Source organism: Urocitellus parryii, chromosome 8, assembly GCF_045843805.1.
Source record: "Urocitellus parryii isolate mUroPar1 chromosome 8, mUroPar1.hap1, whole genome shotgun sequence".
NCBI lineage: Eukaryota > Metazoa > Chordata > Mammalia > Rodentia > Sciuridae > Urocitellus > Urocitellus parryii.
The window spans coordinates 108,813,312-108,838,930 of NC_135538.1; the positions used below are offsets into that span (position 1 = coordinate 108,813,312).

The following is a 25,619-nucleotide window of genomic DNA, read 5'->3' on the forward strand; positions in this document are numbered from 1 at the left end:
AGGTACAGTAGTCCCTGCTTATCCATGGAAGATATGTTCCAAGACCTCCAGTGGATGCCTGAAACCTCCAATAGTACCAGACCCTATATACAAATACTGCAATGCCTCAGTACTCTAGCCGATATCTTAGATGGCTACTAAGTGATGAACAGGGGAGTGGTGTATACAGAGTAGATACTCTGGACAAAGGGATGATTCACATCCTGGGGGGGATAGATTTCATCACATTACTCAGAATGACATAAAATTTAAAACTTATAAATTGCTTATTTCTGGAATTTTTCCACTTAATATTTTCAGACCTCAGTTGACCATGGGTAACTGAAACCACAGGACACAAAACTGGAGATAAGGAGGCACTGTTATATTAGGGAAGGGAAAAGTTCTTTCAATGGATAATCACAGAAAAGGCACTAAGTAGTGGAGTATACTGAGTCAGAAATCAGAAAACTCCAGTTCTGGCCCATTTTGGTTTTTATCTGTATCAAGTTAACCTTTCTAGACTTGGGTTGACTCTTATTAAATAACTATTAGTGTCTTGTGTACATCACAGATCTCTGTTAGGCTAAGAGAATAATGTATGTAAAAGTGATCTGAAAGGGATAAAAAATTATATACAAACCTTAAATTCATCTGTCTTTCCTGATGAAATGGTACCATCAGCTATGCTCTGGGCAGCTGTTTTCTTTGAATTAGCCCCCTTTCCACTCCAGTTACAGAGCACTAGAAAGGCTCCAGCCTGCTCCCTCGCTCCCCCTAACAATTCTCCCCAATCTTAAAGCTGTTCCTTATCTCAGTGAAGAAGCCATGCCTGGAATCTTAGGGTCACACTGTGAGGAAATGCCCCTGCGTTCTTCTTGCAGAAGGAACTGGTTTCCTTCTTTTTCAAGTTCCTGACAGTTGCCCTTGGCTTAGGCCATCAAATTCAAGACCACACTGTTGTTTTTCTTCTTGTTACTAAAGACGCATCAACATTGGCTTAAGATTCCAAGCAGAGATCCCAGAACTCCAGGATGTCTCTGCCCTGGCCCAGGACACACATAAGGCCACACTGGTATGGAAGCCCTGGCCAGAGCTGGAAAACCAGGACCTCCAGCAGCGAGGTATTGGCATATGGGAGAAGCTGGGTGGGTGAAGCTTGCTGCTCTCATTGGAACCTCCGGCTCCAGGATGATGTGTTTTTCCATAATGCTGAGCTTTCTCTGATGCACTGGTTCTCTTTATTCCCAACAGTGGAGAATCTTCTGAATTTGTGCTGTTCAAGTGCATTGCCAGGTGGAGGGACCAATTCTGAATTTGCTTTGCACTCTCTCTTCGAGGCCAAAGGTGATGTGATGGTAAGGAACCATGAGAAGGAGGCGTCACAATTAGAATTCTGAATAGTATTTCCCCAAGTGTCTGTACTGCCCCATGAGTAAGATGATGGCTAGTCCACATGCCTCTGTGTTGCTTATCTCAGTGAGAAGTCAGGATTTAAAAGCCTGCAGAAAAAAAACTCCAGTTGGACTTCTTTTCTACACATCTGTACTTAAGCAATAATTGTGAGCACATCTGTCTTAGGAAATTAGAATTTCTTTTTATCTGTCTTGTATTTCATATCAGAAAAACTATTACTGTCTTGTGTACAAGTTATTCTCATTATTGAAACAAGAGTTTGCCCAAAGTAGCCTGTCACACTTGCAGATGGTCCTCCTTGCTATGAAAATCAGCAAAGTTTGGTGTTTACAGAATCTTTTTACCTCTAACCCAATGAAAAGTGTACAGTTCACCAGTTGGTTCCATTCTTCCATCTTTAACACAGTTTTACAGGTGTCCCCTTATTGCCTTCTGGCTAGATCACTCCATCAGTAACCTCATTTCCTCTCTGTATAAATACATGGTTCTTCCTCATACTGGATCCAGCTTCCTGCTTTTAGATTTTATGAAAATGTAACAGTAAACTAATGTCTCAATGCCATGATACCCTTCAAGTACTTGTGTAGAATAAGACTACACTTAGGAGGAGTTGGAGAACTCTTCTTCACCCTTTGAGGTTAGGGTTGCAGAGTAGCACTCCTCAAAGTTTTAATGTGCACAAGAATATCTGAGGAATCTTGTTAAAATGCTTATTCTGATCCAGCGGGTGTGAGGTGGGACCCAAGGTTCTGCATCTAAACAGCTCCCAGGTGATGCCGGCACTGATGATCTGTGGGTCACACTTGGAATATCAAGATTCCAGGCTTTGCTCCATACACTACTCAACTCTGCCTGCAGTGTTTTATTGTTGTGGTGGTGGTGGTGGTAGATTTTTGTGGTACCAGGGATTAAACGCAGGGCCTCACACATGCTAAGCAAGTGCTCTACCACTGAGATACACCCCCAACCCTTTTTAAATTTTTATTTTGAGGCAAGTTCTCGCTAAGTTGTCTACACTGACCTCAAACTTGTGATACTCCTGCCTCAGCCTCCTGAGTAACTGGGATTACAGGTGTGCGCCACTGCACTTTAAAAAAAAATACTTCCTGCAGTGTTGTTTTTAAAACCCATTGAGGCAGATCTAAAAGGTTTAATTTACTTAGTGAGGCTTTCTAGGGAGACTACTTGTAGTTATTCCTAATACAGCTGCTTACGTTCAGTTGTAATGAGACATGATTTTTGTGTAATACAATTACAAATCTCCCACTCATTCCTTTGAAGCCCTTCCCAGAGACAACCCCGGTCTCTCTGAGGCTGGTGGGCCCTCACCTAGGAAGGAGTGAAGTCTCAGTCGCTGCCTGAGTGTGACATGTCCAGCTGGCTGCCAGCATGGGCTGGGGAGGGTGTCAGAATGAGGAGTCTTGTTGGGGGCTGAACAGAAAGCAAGCCCCAATTAGAGTAGTCTCTCTCTTCTTTCTAGTGCCTCCGTCCCTGGGCTCAGCAGGGCTAACCGCTTTCCCCTTTGGGAAGATGATCTCCGTAGGATACACAGACCTGTCACTGACTCTTGCCTTTTCTCTCCTCTGGATCCACAGGCTGCTCTGGAAATGCTGCTGCTGCAGAAGCCAGTCAGGTTAAAATGTCATCCTTTAGCAAATTACCACTATGCCGGTAGGTTGCCAGGAGCTCTGTGCCCCATTGATTCCTGAAAGCAGGCTGCTTGCATGTTTGGCTGTGTCGCTTTTTCATAATTTTTAATAACAAATAACACTGGTTCTGTCCTAATCACCATTTGTGATCTCAAGCCTCCTGGGACCCAGCAGATGGGTATGTTTGTGTCGTTGGCCCAGCACTGTGAGGCCTTTGTCTAGGTAGGCACTCCTGCTTCTCATGGGTGTGCCAAGACCTGTGTGATAGTAGAATGTGCTTGCACAAGTGGAAGTGAGGCCCGTGAACTGCTGAGGATAGAGCCACAGAGGGTACAATACAGAGCTGGTGCCCATCAGCAGCCCCCAGGGATTTGGAACCAGTAGCGGTAGGTCCAGACCTTGGCTACACCCTTGACCAAGTCCCTTGGCCTTCTGCAGCCTTATTTTTTGCAATGCTGAGGATTGAACCCAGGGCCTTGAACATGCTAGGCAAGCACTCGACCACTAACCTTAAATTTTTTTCCACTGTAAAATGGGATTCATGTTCTATCCTCGTAGAGTTGTTGGAAAGGTAAGAGGTAGTATTTGTAGCCCCAGGTGTGGCACATTCTTTTTAGCTGCTGTTATTCATTTATTCATCTGTTACTTATTGAAAATTTACTGTGTACAAAGGATTGTGCTGAGCACTAAGATACAACAGTGGCTGTGACAGACATTGACAGAGTCCTGCTGTGCAGCTTAGAGGAAGCAGTTCTTAAACAATGGGTCACTCTAATGACAGGAGAAAGACGTCATACACACAGGGTTTGGGGAGTGTGTAGATTAATGGTAGCATTACCAGTAAGAGGGAAGAAGATGCCTTTGAGATTTGAATGGAGTGTGAAGCATACAGAGACAGGGAAACTAGTTGGGGAATCTGAGAGGTGACAAAGAAAGCTGAGGTCAACATCTTTATGGACATTAACTCTGGTAAGCCTGTTCATTCTGAGGTCTTCACAATTCTGCCCTGTTTCTCTATATTTCAGAGGGGCTGAATCTCAAGTGCCCCTTGATTTTTAGTCATTTCAGGGTTTCCTTGGTGCCTTGAGCAGAACCTGCCCAGGTAGATGCTGAACATCTGGGCATTCAGACCTAGTAATACTCTTTCCAGTCCTTGGTACAGGTGACCAGATGTGGCCTAAGGTGAGGGCTTCTTCTTTTTTTTTTTTTTTTGAACTCAGGGTTACTTAACCACTGAACCACATCCCCTTTCCTTTTTTATACTTTATTTAGAGACAGGGTCTTGCTGAGGCTGACTCTGAACTCATGATCCTCCTGCCTTGGCCTCCCAAGCCACTGGGATTACAAGTCTGGCAAGTAAAGGCTTCTTTACAGATACTGAAGTGTCCACCATTTGCCTTACTCATGAGTTGGCTTTCTGCCTGTTGTCACTAGGTGGAAAGTCTTGAAGTCCCTCAATATTTACAGCAAGCCCAGGCCAGGCTTCTTCATTAAGCAGGTGTGGTGTCACATGCCTATAATCCCAGCTACTGGGGAGGCTGAGGCAGGAGGAGGGCAAATCCAAGTCCAGCATGGGTAACTTAATGAGACTGTCTAAAAATGAAAGAAAAATGTCTGGGGATGTAGCTTAGTGGTGAGCACTCCTGGGCTTAATTGCCAGTACCACCAAAAAGAAAAGAAATCTATCTTTGAACCAGTGTCCTAAGTATTCAATTTCTTAATATCATCTCCATCATTTCCTGTCTGTCCCAAGAGTGGGTTGAAAGATGTGGGAGTTCTCTTTAATCTGCCATGGAAACAGTCCCATCTTCTCTTAATTTCCGCCATCATCTGCTGCCCATTAAGCCCTGACAGGCTGTCCAGCCTCCTGGAGCCTGTCCCAAGCTTCTCTGCATAGTGGACTGGCTAAAAGGAGCTTCCCAACTGTGGGCTTTGAGATGCTGCCTCCCTCTGCCTCAGTGTGGCTGGAGTGGCCAGAGCCTCAGGGTTAGTCATGTCCAGTTATAAACAACTTCATATGACACAATTCCCCTCCAGTCCTTCCCAGTGTGTCAAATAAATATTATTTTTATGCATGTCATGACATGAAAAAGACTGGAAAACTATGGGCTAGAACCCCCATGTAGTCCCAAGCAAAATAAGTTAAAAGCACCAAGACATTACCAAGAATGTGAAACCAGAAGGTCCAAAACTCTGCTAAAATAAATTGATCATTTGGGGTTGGAGGCCCATAACTAATCTCTTACCCATCTGCCCTCCCCTTCCTCCCCAGGCAGACAGGGAAAGACTCTTGCTTTCTGGACTCATTTGAGAGTGAGAGGTAATGAGAGGTGGAGCTGAGGAGGTGGAGCTGAGATGTGAAGGGTCAGCATCTCCAAGGAAAAGAGTGCTCACCTATATCTGCTAGTCACTTGCTTTCTCCAGGAAGTGACTGCAGACCAGGCCCCAGAGAATATTCTAGAATTTTGAACAGAAAGGGCAGAGGTCACTGCTCCCTAAAGTCTGACCAAACTCCATGCCCTTAGCAGTAGAGGAGGTGGCAGAGTCCACCCCATCCCATATCCCACCTCCTTCCCTCCACTCCTGACCCCCCCTTGTTTGGTTCCTTGGTGGCGGTGAATCCCACCCCTCATGGCCCCACACTGTCTTGGCTCTTCTGTTGAGGTCCATCCACTTGCTCCCCAGTAGGACAGTTGGCTCAAATCCAGCCTCACCAGAACACTGTCTTTTAGAGCTCCTTTAGCTTCCAGCTCTGCAGCTGTGGCCAGTATCACCCACCACAACTCCTGATCCTGGGATTGTATGTTAGGCTTCCAGTTACCGAGAGAAAGAGGTCAGCTCTCCAGGGCCTATCTGTGCCCTGGAGGGGAGGCAGCAAGGCTGAGCTCAGGGAGAGAGGCTGTAAGTTTGGGGGAGAAAGACAGACCTGTGAAGATCACTTCCTGGTTTGCTCATTACCTTCCCTTTCCCACTCCATCCCAAGCAATTCAGTAAGAAAAGGAAAAAGTGATCAATGCTGGGACCCAGAAGAGACATGCCAGGGGATGAAGGACCAACCAGTTGGGGTGGGCTGCTTACTACCATGGTCAGCTGAGTCCTGTACAAGATTCTCAGAGGAAGGTACTGCAGCAGTGGCTCCCAGCACTCAGTTCACTCAAGGACACATGGTCCAGCTCACTGTCCCTCTCTTGGTATTGCCCCCCACACTGTCCACCCATGTGTAGCTTCCAGTGATTCCCAGTTGCCACTGGGTGGGGAAGGTCTAAGTGTGGGGAAACCAAAACAGGGAGGTGCCTGATTGTGATTAATTGGCTTGCAGCATCGTTGGTTTCTCCACTGAACTGGTCATTCTGCAGATGGGCACAAAGTGGAGGGGGCTTGACAGCTGGCCCTGGCATCTTGGCCAGGGTCATAGAGACTATCAGCTTCCACCACAGCCGGGGCACCTACTGAGTCCTAAAACCCTGCCCTGAGCCCTAGAGATGAGGGAAACCTAAAGGAAACACCCATTCCTTGGGGGAGGCCTGTTCTCTGCCTTGGAAGCTGCCCCAGTTTGATGAGGAGACAGAATTACATTCTCAAGAGAATACTTTGTAAGAAACACAACTGTGGTTTCATTTTTCAGGCATTCTTTGCCCATGTCTCTAGCTGCATAGAGACACAGTCCCCTCAAGGCAGGAATGGAATTAACACTTGTCCTCTTGCCTTGCCTGACATAGCACTTGTGAAGAAAATGTTTAGTGGACAAGTTCAAAATATGGATTCACATTGGGGCCTCCCTCCCTTTTGTCCTCAGGGGGAACTTTGGTAGCAGCTTGCTTCATCCTGTACCCTAAAAAAAATTATCTGCCTTTCACCCACTATGAAAACCCTATAGAGAGGGGAAGTCAGATATGAAACAATCCTCTTTTACTATGACGAACCAGTCTTTCTGGTGTAACTACAATAACAGCATCAAAAAAGTTTTTAAAATCCTGGAGGGAAGACAGAAAGGCCCTCTAAAAGATACTGTGTTCAAACTTTCTCTCCCCCTCCATGTCTCTTTTTAATTGCCTGGGTTCACTGTAGATGGCCCCTAAATTAGCCACAGTCCAGAGCCTGTTTCCCAGCAACCGAAGCTCAGAGCATTTTTCCTCTGGATACTGTTCCAGCACCAGTTTTATCCAGTTAATTAGGCTCTTTGTCATTAGCCTTAATCGTCTTGTTAGGGGCCCCTGCTGATAATAGCCCAATAGCCAGGAATCCCCAGGTGGAACAAATGAGTTTGGGGGGATGTCAGCCCACTAACCCTGGGTGCCTGCTGAGTGGGCAGCAGGGATCTTACAGAGAGAGGAAGGACAGAAGGAGAGGGGAGGATTTGTGGCAGTCCCCTGCCTCGGTTTTGCATTTTATCCTGGACTTTGTCCAAGATGCAGAATCCCAGAAAGGTTGGCGTAGATCCCTGTCTAAGAATGAGGAGAGTGCTTGTGTGCTGATAGACCCCAGATCACAGAACCGCCTGAGCCTTTCCTTGGTGTTTGATTCCAGAGGGATTTTGGAGCAGGGAGTAGATGAAGAGGGAAGTAACAGGAGCACTGTGGATTATAAATATTCAGAGTAAGGAGCACACACAGGAACCTGTGGTCTTCATGAGGGCCCCTGGGCACACATCAGAGGGGCAGTGTGTGGCCTGTGACCCTGGGCTGATTTGGAATCTTCTCTCCAAGTGGCCAGTGAAGATCCAGAGCATCTATTGGGCACCTACTTAGGATCAATCAATCACAGGGCAATGGCCACCATCCTCATGTCATAGGTGAGAAAACAGAGAAGTAGACTAGCCTGGGGTCACAAAAGGAATGAGTGGCAGAATCACGTTCACACCTTCCGGAGGTGCATTCAGATGTTATTGTATGTGCCAGGCTTTGGCTTGAAAATTCTACCTAGGAGCCCAGAGATGGAGTCTCAGTCCCTGTGGGCAGTCCTGAGATTAGGAGGCCAGTTGTAGTGTTGAGTGTGAGAATGGATTTGTTGCCTGGCCCAGCCTCTGCCCGTCGCTTCATGGATGCCCTGTTGGACACACACACAGAGCATTGTCATTTGCACATGAGCACAGATCCTGGAATTATGCAGAGAAGCCATCTCTTCCTCTCTAGGCTGTGCTTCCTGCCCCAGCCTCGGAGTAAGACAATGGCACAGAAGAAAGGAAGCAAGCAGCCCGCTCCTCTTCAGGACAAGTTGTGCAGAATGCACTCTGGGATCTGGACGATGAAAGATCCCATCACAGAGCAGCAGCCCTGGAAACCACCTCGAGCTCTCCTTCTCCCATGGGGCCTGGGGATCCCCCATAACAGATGGGCCAGCAAGTCAGTTTGCCTCCTGTCAGGTGGCAGCTGACAGGCTATGTAGAAACATGAAAGGACGTGCTTTTCAGTAGCAGAATGACCTGGAAACCAGCTGCTCTTTGGACCAGAGTCAGGTGGTGAGCCTGACATGGAGTGGAGAAAAATGTGTCAGCTGGAGAGACAGGACAGTGGCTTTACAAGGCTGATGGCCCTGTGAGTGTCTTATTGAGTCTTACTCTATACTAACTCAGGAAACTTACAGTCTGGTTGAGGTTGGAAAGATTCTCATTGATGTAGGGAGAGGTTTTCCTCAGCTCTTTTTTAATTTTTTTTTGGGGGGGCAGTACTTGGAATTGAACCTGAGGGTGCTCTACCACTGAGCTACATCTCCATCCCTTTTTATTTTTTGAGACCAGGTCTCACTAAGTTGCCCAGGCTGGCCTCAAACTTGCACTTCTTTTGCCTCAGACTCTCAAGTAGCTGGGATTACAGGTGTGCTCCTCCACATGTGGTGACTCTTCTTCTCTTCCTTCTCCTCCTCCTCTCCCCGCCCTCCTCCCTCCTCCCTCCTCCCATCTTTACCTTCCTTCTCTCTTCTCCTCCCTTCTCCTTCTTCCTGGTGATTAAACCCAGAGGCACTTACCCACTGAGCCACCTCCCCCCCCATCCCAACTCTTTTTATTTTTTATTTTGAGACAGGGTCTCACCGAGTTACTGAGACTTGTCTTGAACTTGTGATTCTCCTGCCTCAGCCTCCTGAGTAGCTCGGATTATAGGTGTGTGCTTTCACATCTGATTGACCACCTTATAAGTTGGTGTGACATGTCACTGTGGTAATCTTCCATTATTATTATTTATTTTTATTCCTCTTTTCTGTTTATTATTTTTATGGACACCTAAAAGGAACCATAACTTTTTGGTCAGTCAGCTAATTTTTTTTAAGGTTTCTTGCTTTGCTAGCAAAAGAGAAACATAGGGGACTCCTGTATCAAAGACTGTGATTCTTCCATCCACAGGAACAGGGGGTGCTTTTTTTTTAATATTTACTTTTTGGTTGTAGTTGGACACATACCTTTATTTTATTTATTTATTTTTATGTGGTGCTGAGGATCGAACCCAGGGCCCCTCATGTGCGAGGTGAGTGCTCTATTGCTGAGCCACAACCTCAGCACACTTTTTTTTTTTTTAGTGTTCATTTTTTAGCTGTAGGTGGACATAATACCTTTATTTTATCTTCATGTGGTGCTGAGAATCGAACCCAGTGACTCACACATGCTAAGCAAACGCTTTTCCTCTGAACCACAACCCCAGCCCAGTCAGCTAAATTGGTTAGTTAATCCTCTCTCTCTTCCTCTTTTTGCTCTACTCGTGGGAGCAGTTGGGAGAGGGGACCTCAAGGCCTTCGATTTTGGAAAGAATCTGATGAATGGTGATAGAATGGCTGAAGAGCTCCAAACCTCACCAACCTCCTCTGCTCATGTCCACTCCACAAGATGTCTCCAAGCCCCTCTTCTCCTTCCTGTTGCTGGCTTTGCACAGCCAAAGAGGTCCAGGCCTCCAGAACCTGTGGAATGTGCTTCCTGCTGCTGAGGATTCACTGCAAAGCTTCTTTCCTTCTAGAAGTGAAAAAGATAAACTTGCAAACCAAAGAAATTGAGCAATTACTGTGCTTTGTAGAGGTTTGAACTAGCCCAGCTACAGAGACCATATTCTAAGTCGAGAGCCAGAGCTTTGGCTTGAGGATCCATCAAGGAATCACAGAAAAAGTGTTGGTTTACATCACTGAGGCACTTCTTCCCTCAAGGATCCTAGGATCCTTGCCCAACACTTAAGGAGGCACCTGCCTGCTCAAAGTGGTTTCACCTGATTTGCTGATTTTACTTGAATCTTCGAAGAGAAGAAACAATGCAGGTTTCCTGTTCTCCATACCCATCAGTTGCAAAATGGAAACCTTGGACTAGCCCTGAATGGGAGAAAAGATTCTGTGGTTTGGGGAGCCAGAGCTCTGAGAAGTGGTGGAAGAATGTCAAAGGCCCAGCCATGAACCATCTAAAGAATCAGACATGTTGAGAATGTGGCAAGCCAGAATAGTGAGGTTGAGTTTTCTGTGAACCACCCACAGTAGCTGAACCTTCCTTAGTGATCCCAGGAGATCACTAAGGAAGTTTTCTCTTGCTATAGTGAAATAGCTGAGGCTGAGTACTTTTTATAAAAAGATACTTAGTTCACAGTTTGGGAGATTACAAGTCCAAGATTGAATGGAGCCATCAGTTTGGCCTCTGGCAAGGGCCCTTTTACCATCACAACTTGTGGGATGGCGTCATGATATGAGCATATACAAAGAGAACCCATGGTGAGATGGGAAGCCAGAGAGTGACTGGGGAGGAGCTAGTAATGGCATCCCTCAGGCCTCCAGCTCTCAAAGTTTCCACCAACTCTTAACATGACCACATTCCTAACATATGAACCCTTGGAGAACACACTCAAACCATGTCCAAACCATAGCAAGCACCTTTAGATGGTGGCTTCATTTCTTACTCCACAAAAGCCAGTACCATTCTTTATGTCATTAGCATATCTGACTTTCTGTTTTGTGGAGGAAAAACATGAATATTTAACTTCACCAGCAAGGCACTGCACCAGCCCAACACCGTAGACTCCCTCATCAGTGCAGATCTGTTAAGAACTGATCCCTCTCACCTCTCCAGCCTCCTCCACCTTCCCTCTGCCGTAACCCTGTGATTGAACCATACTAGACTGTGGTCTAGTATAAATAAATGGAAGACCCATTTCCTCATCTGTAAAATGAGACAATAGTAATTCAGTCTTACAGGGCTGTTAGTAGAACCTAATGATTAATGATATAGGACACTTAGAACCTGGCATGTGTGCTAGCTCTTTCTTGTTGGCACATCGTTTGCTTATAGTAGACACCTAGTAAATCTCTCAGGTCAATGAATGAGTGGATGAAGTGAGCGTCTCTGTTGCCTCTGGCTTGCAGCCTGTTACTTCCTCTCCCCAGAATCCCCGTCATCCCCTTATTGCCCAACTTGCCTCTGTGTGTCCTTTAAACTCCACTCAGGTGTTTTCTCTACCTGTAAACTTTCCCTATGGCCCTGACCCCAGTGTGGTGTTCCTGCTTTCTGCCCATTGGAACTCACCTTTACCTTCGAAATTGCAGTTTTTACCTTGAACTCAATATCCTACTGGTTTGTCTCTGCACTAGATTGTGAGCATCGAGAATCCATCCACACTTGAAGAATGCTTTGCTCTCAAGAAAATAATGATTATGTAAAAGCTAAACAATAATTATGTAAAAGCTAAAATTCATTGAGTGCTCACTATTTCCCAGTTATTAAAGCTGGGCATGTTTGTGCATTATCTTCTTTAACCTTCACAAAAACCTAGAAACAATTATAATTATTTTCATTGGTAACAAAACTGAATCAAGTTTAAGTAACTTGCCACAGTCAAGGCCATAGCTGCAATTTGGAACCCCAGTGTCAGCTAACCATTACACTATACCAGCTTTTTGTTCTCAGAAGTTTGATATGCATTATATAATTTGCTAGGCTGTTGTGTTGTATAACTTAACTAAACAAACCAGCAACTAAAGGTGGGGAGAACTGTGAGCTGTTCTTATAAAGTTTTTTGTTTCTTTGTAGGTACGGACAAGTGGACCTCCCTAGAAAGAAAACTGTTTAATAAAGCACTAGCCACTTACAGCAAAGACTTTATTTTTGTACAGAAGATGGTAAGAATGATTTCCTCCATTGCTTACTTGAAATTAAATTTGGAAAACTGTGCACCCATACTCAGTATATACCTGTATTCAGAAATTTTGGTTTGCAGGTTTAGCATCCTCACAAAAAGCCTATCTTTCTTGCTCACTGGTGAAGAAAAGTAGTTGTTATAGGTGGCCTAGCCCGAATGTTGGGGTGACGGGGAGAAGATGGAGGGAAAGAAGACAGATTATTTGGTTGCTGTGGTGTTGGTGTCTATCTTAAGAAAAATGTGTGATTCCTAACTCTGTCAGAAGAACTAGAACTGGGGCTTCTGGTTCACAGTTCACCTAATTTACATCAGATGTATCTAACCAAGCTTTGTAATGAATCTATTATGTTTCTGACAGAATCCTCCTGGGGTATTGTGGAAGGGAGGACACGTAGCCAATCCAGAGTGTCTGGAGTTAGATGGCAGGAAAATACCTTCCACATACAACATTTTATAGCAAAATAAAACTTTCCTATAAGTAAAAATCACACTTCATACAATAGATATTAAACTCAATAGATTAACTGACTAAGAGGTATTTTAGGCTAAAAAGTTTAAAAGATTCAGTGTTTCAACAAACTGATGAATGATGGGGCCATATTGCATTATGAAGGATAATTAAGGATGTTCCAAGTATACAGAGAGCAGGGTTACATGTGACAGCTCCCACTGCCTCCTGGTTGGTCCCAATGTCCTAGGGTAAAGTGTCTCCAGCTATTAATCCAAGGCCTTGTCGTGCCTTTGCTGCCCCATGTGCTGAGAGGATCCCATGCTCCCACCTTTCTTGAGCCACCTTTCCCCAGGACCAATCTGGTGTCACCTTTTTTCATTACTATACAAAATACTTAAAGCTGGGAAACTTTATAAAGAAAAAAGGTTTATTTATCTCATAGTTTGGGGGATGAAAGCATAAGATCAACCATGTTGGTTCAGCCTCTGGTGAGAGCCTAACAAACAGCCGATGACATCATGGCAGGAGCACACACAGAAGTGGGAGGTCTTGTCCTGAGGCAGGAAGCCAGAGCATTCTTACAGCAACTCGCTCTTGCTCTTTGAGAGTCACCTTCATCCCTTCACAGGGGAGCACCCTCAGTGACCTAGGTCCTCCCACCAAACCCCACCTCTTAAAGATTTCACAGTCTCCTAACACCATCCTGGCTTCTGAACCTTTGGAGGACAAACTACATCCAGACCTGTGCTCATTGTGACAGTGAATTCGTGTGCTGAGCTAGCCAGGAGATATAGATGTTTATTTGTTTTGTTTGTTTGTTTTTGGTACCTGGGATTGAACTCAGGGGGAGTCAACCACTGAGCCACATTCCCAGCTTTATTTCATTTAGAGACAGCGTCTCACTGAGTTGCTTTAGGGCCTTGCTGTTGCTGAGGCTGGCCTCAACTCTCAATCCTCCTTCCTCAGCCTCCCAAGCCACTGGGATTATAGGAGTGTGCCACCACACCGGCCAATGCAGGTTTTTAAGCACGACTCTCTGGGACAGTGTCCTAACTCCCTGAGGTGATTCTAGTAAGAATCCTAGATTTCAGCTGCATGTTGAAAAAGACAACCTAGAAGAGAATAGGGCTTTTCATCTCATCATCACCCCCACTCTGAAGATAGGGCCACCCTTTATTCTGCATCCAGAAAACCCACCTGATTAAGCCCCACCTGAGCTCACACTTAAATAAAGGCATGTTTTCACTTTTAAATACATATACAGGTTGAGCAGCCCTAAGGATTTTGGAATATTTTAGATTTTGGATTTTCAGATTGAGAATGTAGAACTAGTAAAGTCTATGCAAATTTTCCAAATTTTTTTAAATCAAAATCTGAATATCTGGAGTGCTTACAGTTCCACACCTCTTGAATAAGGACCAGCCACCCTTGCCTTTTGAGGGATGAAGAGGGCAAGACTTGTTTCCTGCAGAAACCAAGCTCTGTTATCATAACTCTTGCCTTATATTCCTATTCTAATACACACTGTTTATAAATAAATTTTGAAGGTCAACAAGTCAGAAAGCTAAGCACACCTAAGCAAGTTAAATGAAAAAGCAACTACTAACTCAAGTACTATGTGTAACTATAAAGTTCTAATAAAATTAAAAAAAAAAAAGCAACTGCTTTTTCTGGTTAAAAAAAGAAAATGAAAGTCTCTGAACTGATCTCTAAAACTCTCCAAGTGTCATTGTGAAAGCAATCAAGTTGTAAAAAAATAAACTTCCAGTGTGTTTGCTACCTCTTGTCAGGAAAGGTATGGAGGGAGAAATGCAGATTTGCACTTATTGGTACCTACATAAAGAAAACTCTGGAATTGTACCCAAGAAACTAGGAGGGGCTTCCAGAGTTGCAGGGGTGAGGAGTGAGATCAGGTGTGCGAGAGACACTTTTTGGTGTATTCATTGTTTATTGAATGTAGAAGCCTGTTAGTGACTGAACAAAACCAAATATTCAAAAAAGCTTGCCCGCTGCTGGAGCTCATCTCAAACGCACTCTCCTGACAGGTGAAGTCGAAGACGGTGGCTCAGTGCGTGGAGTACTACTATACATGGAAGAAGATAATGCGGTTAGGGCGGAAACACCGGACACGACTGGCAGAAATCATCGACGACTGTGTGGTGAGTGAGGCAACTAAGTCAGTTGCTGCCTTGCTGGCCCCACTCCCACCCCACCCCCAGGTTAGTTAGTGGCTAGGTTTGGTTCGGCTTTGCCATGAAGATAAGTCAGACAGAAGTGGGTAGCAGTGTGTGGATAATCTCAATCTTTCCATTATTATTTAACCCTGGCCTTGATTTCCTTCATTAGCAGACAATCTAAAGTTTTCTGCATATTAAAATTAAGTACATACTAAAGACCTAAGATGGAAGCAGTCTCTGAACCCTTATGTGTGTGGCTTTGGTGATTACTGTCACTTGAGATCCTTATAAACTAACTCCTTCTCTGCATCCATATCCAGAGGAAATCTCCTTTCCCCACTTTGTGGAAAACATTATCTTATCTATCATGTATGTGTATGTAAAATTATGTCTTAGAACAAATTACTAAACTATAGTCTTTATCACCATCTACAGAGTGTCTGGGATTCATGCACTATGTGAATATTTATAATCATATTCTTAGTCTCAGTTGTGCCCAGTAGTATTATTAGCACATACATGGGTTATTTTCTTTAACAGCAATTTAAACAGCATGTTCTGTGTGTTTGGCATTGTGCCAGACACTTTGCAGATATTATTGACTCATCTAATCCAATACAGTTTATCTAATACCAATTCTGTAAGGTAGGAAATTGAGACATGGAGTTTAAGTGAGGAGGCCATGGTCACCCAGTTGGTGAGTGTGTTGTTGGAGCCTGAGTCCCTTGTGGAATACTTAAGAACAGTCAGATGCAAATTTTCTTAGAGAAGTATAAAAACACTTGGGCTCATAATGTATTTTAGCTAGGAATTGATCCTAGCTTGTGGAATACACATGCATAGATACATTTATTGGTGGGCCCAAATGTCAGAGAAAATAAGAGAACTGCGTATTAGATTGGTGTTGCCATTTTAAAAATCAGAAGTGGCAGTATTCCATATTCAGGATTTCCTGTGACCAGGGCTTTTGTTCAGTTTAAGTTGTGAAGTCATAACAGAATATCCTCTTGCTCATCTGTAGCCGAATGTTCAAAAAAACAGGGTGGCCTCCTCTAGTTCAGTCAACTAAAAGCTATTGGTCCCCACAAGGTAAACAGTAACAAGTATGGATGTAAACAGCAAGGAGGTTAAATGGTATCTGCCTTCTCTCCACCCACCTCTCAGAGTATATATTCTGGTTGGGACATGCAACATACACAGGTGGAAACTTCACCCTGAACCCCAAGGGTGTTTAAAAGCAGTATGAGTTGAGAACCAGAATGTATTAGATATAGATGCTCATCCAGCCCCACCATTTCACAGGCAGAAGGTTGAGATCCAGAAAGGGAGGACTTGCCTAGGGTCATACAGCATGGCTTTCCCAATGAGCAGAGTAGACAGTAAACAAGGAAGCACAAAGAAGCTTGGCCTTGGAGACCTAGGACCTAACTTGTAGACCTGCTGACCTGTAAAAGAGGGCAGGTGATTTCAGTGATTTGGAAAGTCCCTTCCAATTCTGAAATGTTCTGGGCTCTGTCTGAGTCATGTTTTGGGAGAGGGCAAAGTCAATAGATATGGTCTCCCAAGGTAAATTGGTGTCTCTTAGACTTGGGTGTTACGAAATGCCTAGGACAATGTGCAGTTATGGTACTGCCAAAACAATAAATAGCCATTCAGTGAGTGAGTGAACATTTTTCTGAAATAGGAGTCACTCTGGTTCACAGCAACATTCCCTCTGAACTCCCTGGGGGAGGTGGAATGAACAGTGGGATGTTGACAGAGTGGTGCCACTAGGAACATGTTAGGCAGAGGCCCATCTTGGCTGGTGTTGCTTTAAAGGTGGGTAGAGAGGCCCAGGCCAGCACGTAGCCTCAGAGAAGGAGTGGGGGTTAAGACAGTGCCCAGGGGGCCACACCTTCTTGGGCTGAATCCCCAGGAGCCAGTATCAGGCCGGGTCAGGAGCATCCACACCCTCATTGATGAGCTTAAGAAGAGCAAAAAGCTTATGTGCAGAGATGACTCAGGCCCAAAGAAACAAGAAAATCTTGATTTAAGGCCAGCAGGGTGCTCCCAGTTCTTTCATGGGCACCATGTGCACAGTCAGGCTTCTAAGCACAGTTCGCCAAGTAGAGATGAAGAAAGGGAAGGCTGGGAAGGTAGGGGAAGCACAGTCCTAGGACATGGTCCTGCTTTTTGTCCTCTCGGCCTGTCTGGCACAGCTGGGACAACTCTCCTGCTCTTGTAACCTCAGTGTTTTAGTAAAGAACAGATGAGCATTTTCCCTCACCTGGATGGAATACACAGGAACACGCTCAGGAGCGCAGGGATTATTGAGGACTTAAGGGGTTTGTAAGGAACCATCGCTGTTCAGGAGGCCAGGAGGTCAGCATAGCAAGGTCAGCCAAGGTAGTTTGACTTCCATCCTGAGCCCTTGCAAGGCCCTTCCTCCCTTGGAGGCAGAAGGGAGTTATAGGGGTGTGGGTTTCTGTTAAGGAGGTTGGAAGAAAGCGTGCTACCCACACCGTCCTGCCCCCTGTGCATGCTCATGTTCCCCACTCAGGGCATATCTGGGGCTGACTATGACCAGAACTCATCATACAATCCAGGGAACCATCCCAGGCAATTAATTGACTTTGGAAACCAACCCTGGTATAAGGGCAGGGAGCCTGAGTGGGCCAGGAGCAGCTAGCTTCAATGGCTAGGGAGTTTAGGATCTCTAGGCTAGTTACAGATGGACCAGTGTCCCCCTGAGGACATTTGTGGCAGGACCAAGGGTGAAGAAGGTTGAGATTTTGGGATCAGACAGGCAAGATTTTGAATCTCAGTTCATCAGCCATGTGACCTTGGGAAAATTACTTCTCTGGCAAATTTCCTCATTTGTTTAAAAAAAGAGTTTTTACATGGTTGTTGTGAGAACTAGAAGTGTGTGTGTGTGTGTGTGTGTGTGTGTGCGCATTGCTTGATTGGCACAAGCATTCCATACCTTGTCACCATTATCACTAGTGACCATAACACTCAGATTTTTATCTGAGCAGACTTGGGTTGCTGACATTTTTCATCATGTGAATTTCCTTTGCATGCCTGAGAAGTAAAAAATACTTTTTGTACTCAAAGCTTGGGCACCATATTAAATATACAGCCTCCTCCCCACCCATATTTGACCACTTTCCTCTAACTCGGGAATATTACTACATGTTTCATTTTGCAATACATCATAAAGTGGCCAACTTGTTGATACAGAGTTCTACATGTTAGGATTTTTGTCCTCCTATCTTTGCATCTCTTAGTCACTCTGTTGGGCCATATGGCTCGATGATAAATCATTTTGTGAACTAGTATAGATTGCCAGTTGAAATAAAACCTATCTAAATTCCTGAGGCATTCATAATCACAGTGCGGAATAATTTAGTCCGTAATTTTGTGGCTACATGGAGAGTTTCTTCTAAGAGTTTTTAAGCCAAAAAATGGCATTGTGGGAAAATTATAATTACAACAAGTAACCATGAAACCATTTTCATTAAAAGTTATTATTTAATTCATTTAAAATGCCAAAACTGTAGACCATGGTCCACTTACTATTTGAGATCACAAAATCCCAGTTCTATAAAGAAGTGGGGGAAACCTGTAGAGTTGCATATAACATAGTGTTGCCAGAAATTCTGGGTTTGAAAAATAGTGGGTTCCTATAGGAATAAGACCACCTCAGTGAACTCTCCTTTGCATGTTCTGTACCCATAAGAGACCTACAGCTTATATCATGCACCACTCTGTAAAATGTATAAGGCCAACATCAGTGTTCATTGAAGTCTTCCAGCAAATATAATCCTTAATAATCTTAATTACCATACAGAAAATCGGGACCATTTCTTAAATATACCTTGTTAATACATCATCTCAAATGTGCACATACATGATAATTACCAGTGGATAATACTGAAACAGTCAGAGGGTGCTAGATACCTCATATTGACTGGTATTGTCTTTCTCTCTCACACATCCCAAAACCGACTGGAGGGAGGATGTTTGTGGTTACTGGATCCCAGAGTACTGCTACTCTTCAGAAATTGTTCTTTTTGGAAATTTGAGTTTCTGGGTTCTAAGAATCATGGTTTTACCAGTTACGTCACTCCAGGGAAAAGCAGACTAGACCATATGCTCTAAGCAGTGGGTTTGTGAGGAGGGCCTGGTAGGGACAAATGACCTGCTGGGGGCAGAGGCAGCCCATCATGCCTTTCGTCTCCTCCTTTGTAAAATGGGAGGACTGTTTACGGCCTGTTCAGTGACATATCACAGCCCCTTGTTACTGCACACTTTTGTAAACTGTAAAATATACGCTGAAATGAGGGGACTGTAACATAGAATGCCTTTTCCCTGGGCCACAGCCCTTGCCCCGCCCCACAAGGACAGAGAGAGAAGAATTAAATAGTTAGTTAAGCAAGAGGTTGAATGAGGGGTTCCTGGATCCCTGTGTCCCATCCCAACCAGCCAGGCACCCACTCCAGGCTGCCCTGGGAACTTGCTCTTCTATTAACCTTGAGGCAGGGAGGGAACTTTGTTTAATTCTCTGTGTGGTTCCTGTTCTGAAGTGGAGAAGGAGCAGAGTAGCCAAGAGGATATATTTTCATGGAAAATGTCTCTTGTTTATTTTTTTTCTTTTTATTTTATAAAATGTCTCTGGAAGGAGATAATAAATAAACAGAAACATCGAATACACTCCTTTCTGCAAGTCCACAGCCAGAGAAAAAAGAAAAAGCACATGACAAATAAAAGGGAATACCCCCTTCATTTTCTCCTTTTCATTCTATTTTCTGATAAGAATGGAGGAGGAGAGCTCTGAGCCAGGCTGCTTTCCGTGCATCACAGGGCAAATTGGGCATCTCTCTTGGAAGTATGATATAAAGCCTATAAATCAAATCATTATGGGTCTCTATAGTCTCTCTCCAGAGGGCGCTCCTGAAAACACCCTTCCCACTGTTGGGAGGGGAAGGAGGTCCTCAGGAGCAGGGCAGCCTACCTGAGTTTTAGTCATTTGTAAGGTCTGATGATACCCAACAAGGAGGGGAATCTGTAGATAAAGAAATCTCTCCTCTCTGCCACAGTATAATTTTGTATAAGGGATGAGGGGACCCAAAGCACAGCAGGGAGACTTCCTTGACCTCAAACTCCCAAGTGTCCAGAGACCAGCCTTTCAGAGATTGAGCCCTATGGGCTCTGTCAGCCATTCCTTGTGTGGAAAAAAAGTGACACAGCAGCCGAGCATGGTGGCACTCGCCTGTAATCCCAGCAAGTCAGGAAGCTGAGACAGGAGGATCACAAGTTCAAGGCCAGCCTCAGCAACTTAGCAAGACCCTGTCTCAAAATTAAAAATAGCAAGGGCCGGGGATGTGGTTCAGTGGGAAAGTGCCCCTGGGTTCAATCCCCAGTACCAGAAAAAAAAAAAAAAAATTTTTTTTTAAGTACCACAGCCTCAGCACCAGCCCCTTGCTGATCTACTGATCTGTAAATTCTGTTCATCACTAAAAATGTTATGTGGGGATGTCCCCTTCTTGCTTTTATTAATACTAGACAAGTGAAGAAGAAGAAGAGTTAGAGGAAGAGGAGGAGGACCTGGAGGAAGACAGGAAATCCACAAAAGAAGAAGAAAGTGAACCCCCAAAGTCCCCGGAGCCACCACCAGTCCCTGTCCTGGCTCCCACCGAGGGACCACCCCTGCAGGCCCTTGGCCAGCCCTCCGGCTCCTTCATCTGTGAAATGCCCAACTGTGGGGCTGTAAGTGTCTGTGTTGTCCAGGGATCTGGAGCAAGTGAGGGCCATGCAGCTGCCCCTAACTGTAAGAGATGATGCATTTTTGAAAGGCTATACTTTGAGCAATGAAAATTTGGTAGAGGCCACTCCATGTGGCCATAGTTCTCTTATTCATTAAGTCAAGATATTTATGGCATGTATTTTTTGTTAAGCATAATGCTGTGGTTAGAGGACATAAAGAAGGTCCCTAACCTGGCTCAATGGCCCATGCCTGTAATCCCAGCAACTAGATAGGCTGAGGCAGAAGGATCGCAAGTTCGAGGCCAGCCTCAGCAACTTAGCAAGATCCTGTCTCAAAATAAAAAATAAAAAGGCCTGGGGATGTAGTTCAGTGACAGTGCCTTCTGGGTTCAATCCCAATACCACATACACACACATTCAGTCCTCAGGCTGATTCCGAGCTCTGTAGCAGGGCTAGGGAAGTTGCTCAATGGTAGAGCATTTGCCTAGAATGTTCAAGGTTCTGGGTTTATTTCCCAGCACAAAAAAGAAAGAAAGACACAGAACTAACCAGGTGAAGTGGAGCTCGCCTATAATCCCAGCAGTTCAGGAGCCTGGGGTAGGAAGATCACAAGTTTGAGGCCAGCTCAGCAAGATTCTGTTTCAAAATTAAAAAATGACTGGAGATATATCTCAGTGATAAAGTGTTCCTGGGTTCAATCTTCAGTACTGCAAAAATAAATAAATGAAAAACTTCAAAGCAAGCTGTGGCCTTCAGAAAGCCCACTGTTTCTTAGTGCCTCTGAACCTCCTGGGCTGCATGTCACCCAAGGTCATGCCCTGTTGGCATGCATTTAAATGAACAAGGGCACCTCCAGACAGAATCAGCCTTTTATAAATGCAATTACTTGCCCCACTGCCTGTAGTTTTACCTATCTGGAAGGTTTTGCATCTCATATTCCATAAAATGTTACTAATTCAAATGTCACTAATTTGAAATTTGAGAAGGTTGTTATAAAGATTTAGCTAAAGTTTGTCTTTGTACTCTGTGGGGACAGAAAGATTGACCTAGCAAACTAATCATGTAAACACCTGAAAGGGAGTCTGTGTAACCACCTAGACTCATTCCCTGCACTAAAGGAGGGCCTTACAGAAGCTACACCAGACCATCAAAGGCTCCATGCATATTTTAAAGGAAAATTTTAAAGGTTCTTTTGGACTTCAGGTTTCCACCTGCCTCCCCCACTAGTATAAATTGGGGAGCTTTTCCCAAATCAGGTTTCTTAGAGCCGGGCATACCTGGACAGGCAAATTTTAGAGATATTATCCCAAAATGAGGATGCTGTTCCTTTACAGTGACGCCCCTTGTCCTCAAGTTAGTGCTCTTGTCTTATGTTTGTTTAATATAGAGTGTATCAAATGCTGCTTATTGAGTCTGTCACTTAGATGAAAGAAGCAACAGTCTTTAAAATATTCATATCCTAAAGCAGAAATGTATTGATTTACATTTAAGGAAAAAAGTTTTTTTAAAAATGTATACATTTTGCATTAGCTGTGAAGAGAATGGAACCTGCCAACTTCTTTCCATCTGGGTTATTTAATGACCCAACCTCTTCACTCTGTCACTGCCATTTTGTATGGAGTGCTTCAGTTCAGGGATGATTAAGATGTGACTTTAAATGACAACATCTCTTGGTGAATTTGTTCAGAAATTGGATACTTCCTCAATTCATAGTTAGAGTGTACCGTAAATTTTTTACTGAGCGGGAAGTCATCTTTTACTCAGCCCCATCAGAAAAGCTCAGCAAGACAGATATTTTTTAATGACTTTTTAAAATCAAAGTGGGGAAAGCATGCTGGTTTTTTTCTTTGCATAACAATAGAGGCTGTAGTTGTCAAATCAGTGATAGATTTTGTTTTTCTCTGTAAGACAATAAAAACGGCTTGTGGATGAACACAGAGCAGCCCCTAGAGCTGGGCAGCTTGATGGGCTTCCCTGTTAGCGGTTAACCTTCATAAGCTGGAAGTCCGGGCTCTTGGGATTCAGGGGTCTGGATTGTAGTGGTCCTGAACTGAGGACCCAAGAACATTCCATTCCCCCAAGAACATTTGGCCATGTCTGGAGCCATTTTCATCGGGACTATGGAGGTGCTACTGGCACCTGGTGGGTAGAGGCCAGAAGTGCTGCTAAATATCTGGCAGTGCACAGGACAGTCCCCACAGTGAAGAATCACCCAGCCCCAGGTATCCGTAGTGCTGAGGCTACAACCCCTGCTTTATGGAATCTTGAAAAAGACTTGCAGATTCTTCCCCTTTGTATTATCCTGAATTGAAATGTGGGGGTCTTAAACACTGCTTAAACAATGGGCTTCTGAGTTTGGGGTGTGGCTCAGTGGCAAAGCACCAGCACATGAGGTCCTGGATTCCAGCCCTTGCACTGGTGGTTGGGGGAGGGGGTTAAGCAATGGGCTACTGATTGAGGCTGTACATAAGGTAGAGAGTGTGCCAGAGCACCTCATCGATGTCCTTCCCACTCTTCCTGGGGGCACTAGAGCTTCCTGGACAGAGACAGGGCTGAGTAAGTGGGCTGGATTCTGGTCTGCTCCGTTTCAGCCAGAGCATCTCTGCTTTTCACCTGAGTTTGGGGTAAGACCTAATTCTTTAATAAAAAAGGAAGGAATTGGCTTTTAGCCAAAAAAAAAAAAAAAAGTTTGAAAGCTGGTCCAACCCCCTCATTTTACATATGGGGGAAAAAAATGAGATGTCCCAAAGGGAAATGGCCTAAGAGCCACCTGTGAGTTAAGACAAGCTGGATATAGACCCCCAGTCTCCTGAATTTGAGATGGTGCCTTTGTCCTTTACACATGTGCCACGTTGCCTCTCAGGTTATGACAGTGATGGGGTTTGGGTTGGCACAGCATTTGCGGTTGTGGTATTTGAGCTTGGCTTTCTGTGGCATAAGCCCAGAGTTTGCTTAGATAAAACGCTTGTGCCTGTCATTAGACACTGTTTCATGTATTACTGTTTTACCAATGAGTAACTAATAACCCTAATTTCCTTTTCAGGACTGTAGATGTCATGTCACTCCCTTTCTTCCCCAGGTGTTCAGCTCCCGACAGGCACTGAATGGCCATGCCCGCATCCATGGTGGCACCAACCAGGTGACCAAGACTCGAGGTGCTGTCCCCTCTGGGAAGCAGAAGCCTGGCGGCACCCAGAGTGGGTATTGCTCTGTGAAGAGTTCACCTTCTCACAGCACCACCAGTGGCGAGACAGACCCCACCACCATCTTCCCCTGCAAGGAGTGTGGCAAGTAGGTGCACTTGAACCAAGGTCTGAACCACAGTGGATGATGGCTCTGTAGGGGCCAGGCCAACACAGTCTGAGGTTTCATCAGCTAGAGGAAGAATCTAGAGTCTCAACTCACCTTCATGCCATCTTTAGAATCTGTAAGGTGAACTGTCTCTCTGACTCAGAAAATGGCCATTCTAGTGTCCTAGAAGGACAAACATCTTCAGAGAGCAAACCTCTAGTGACAAACTTCACTTCTTTGCAGAAATGTGTGGAATGCCAATTTCCACTTTCTCCGTGCATACCCAAACTGTATTCACTAATGTCACTTATCTTTGCATCCCCGCTAAGTGTTTTTTCTTTTTTTTGAGAGAGAGAATTTTTAAATATTTATTTATTAGTTTTTGGCGGACACAACATCTTTGTATGTGGTGCTGAGGATCCAACCCGGGCCGCACGCATGCCAGGAGAGTGTGCTACCACTTGAGCCACATCCCCAGCCCCCCCGCTAAGTTTTTTGAGAATGGCTCCAGAACAGCTAATCAGGAGCTCTCTATAGCAGAGGTGGGCAAAACATCACATGCCTTCCACCACCGCTCGCTCCTGTTCCCAGGGCAGACATCACTAATCAAGCACCACACTCACGGCTATCACATTAAGACAGGGCCTCAGATTCTTTTGATGATCATGCTTCAAGTTTATACAACCAGTTGATTAGAGTTGATACATGGATAAAACCTATTTGTTATCCCTGCCCTCTTAGGGATAGTTTATAACAACTAAAGGGGAAACTTGACAGTAGGTAGTAATAAAAACAGCTAACTTTTACTGAGTACTTACTTCATGTACATGAACTCAGTTCTCACACAGAAACTTCATATGATGCATTCGCTGTCTTTATCCTTGTTTTACAAATAAGGATTTAAAATTAGGTAAAATGCCTTGCCTCAGGCCACACTGCCAGTGAAGAACAGAACCAAGATTTGAACCCAGCCAGTCTATAGGCAAAGCCTGAGTTCCTGCCGTTACTCTTTCCTTTTGGTTTGCTTTGTTTGCTTACCTTAGGAAGAAAATATCATTGATGGTAAGGTGCATAGTTCTCTCATGGAATTCTAGGAGAGTTCCAGTTTCCTTCCCAGTGAGTGATTTGAGGGCATTTCATGGTCATGCCGATCTTTCAGGAGCCTCACTGAGTTTCTCTTCCCATAACCTCCAGTGCCTCAAACACAAGAAATGTCACCTGGAGAGACACCAACCAGGATGAGGCTGAAATTGCCAAGAAAGCATCTCTAGTTACATAAGTAAAGCCAGTTGGAGACCTCTCCCTCCACATTCTCACAGAATGTATCCGGCAGCATTATAGTAGCTGCCATCAATCAGTCAGTCCTCGTTATTTGCCTGGCACTATTTTAAAGAATTTTTGCATGTATTGACTCATTTACTCTTTAGAATACCTTACGAGGCAGGTGTTCTTAGTCACTCTTAGTAAGCTGAAACTAAGGCACGGAAAGTTTAGGCCACATTAGGGTACAAAGCACGCTGTCTGGGCCAGCCTTGTGTGCTTAGCCTCTAGGCCAAGCTGCCTCTGTGTAAACCTAATTCGTTTCTGGGGCACCCACTACAGGGCACTGGACCCACATCTACCTTACCCCTTGTGGAGCCAGGGATGGGAGAGGAGGATTTAGGTGTTGGTCTCCCCCTCTGTGCTTTCAAAGCATGAAAATGACGTCATCTTCTCCCCCTAACCCCCAACACACACACATTGAGGGAGCCGCAGATTGAATGAGTCCACAGACTGATCATAATGCTTATTTGCTTGGAAGAAGGTTACACCACC

The 25,619-nt window shown here is 44.7% G+C and overlaps 1 protein-coding gene across 9 annotated transcripts in view; it reads left to right on the forward strand.

Moving 5' to 3' along the window:
• The window catches only part of Trerf1 (transcriptional regulating factor 1), a 39,019-nt gene that overhangs the window by 10,843 nt on the left and 2,557 nt on the right, over positions 1 to 25,619 (forward strand). For 5 of the 9 annotated variants that reach the window (XM_026383596.2, XM_026383598.2, XM_026383600.2 and 2 more), the window contains 7 exons: positions 964 to 1,103; positions 1,234 to 1,337; positions 2,991 to 3,066; positions 12,031 to 12,119; positions 14,636 to 14,749; positions 20,312 to 20,515; positions 23,593 to 23,804. In XM_026383596.2, coding sequence (XP_026239381.2) covers positions 964 to 1,103; positions 1,234 to 1,337; positions 2,991 to 3,066; positions 12,031 to 12,119; positions 14,636 to 14,749; positions 20,312 to 20,515; positions 23,593 to 23,804 — 939 coding nt within the window. Of the gene's footprint in view, positions 1 to 963; positions 1,104 to 1,233; positions 1,338 to 2,990; positions 3,067 to 12,030; positions 12,120 to 14,635; positions 14,750 to 20,311; positions 20,516 to 23,556; positions 23,805 to 25,619 lie in introns of all 9 variants that reach the window. The other 4 variants (XM_077801857.1, XM_077801858.1, XM_077801859.1 and 1 more) reach the window with 1 other exon arrangement.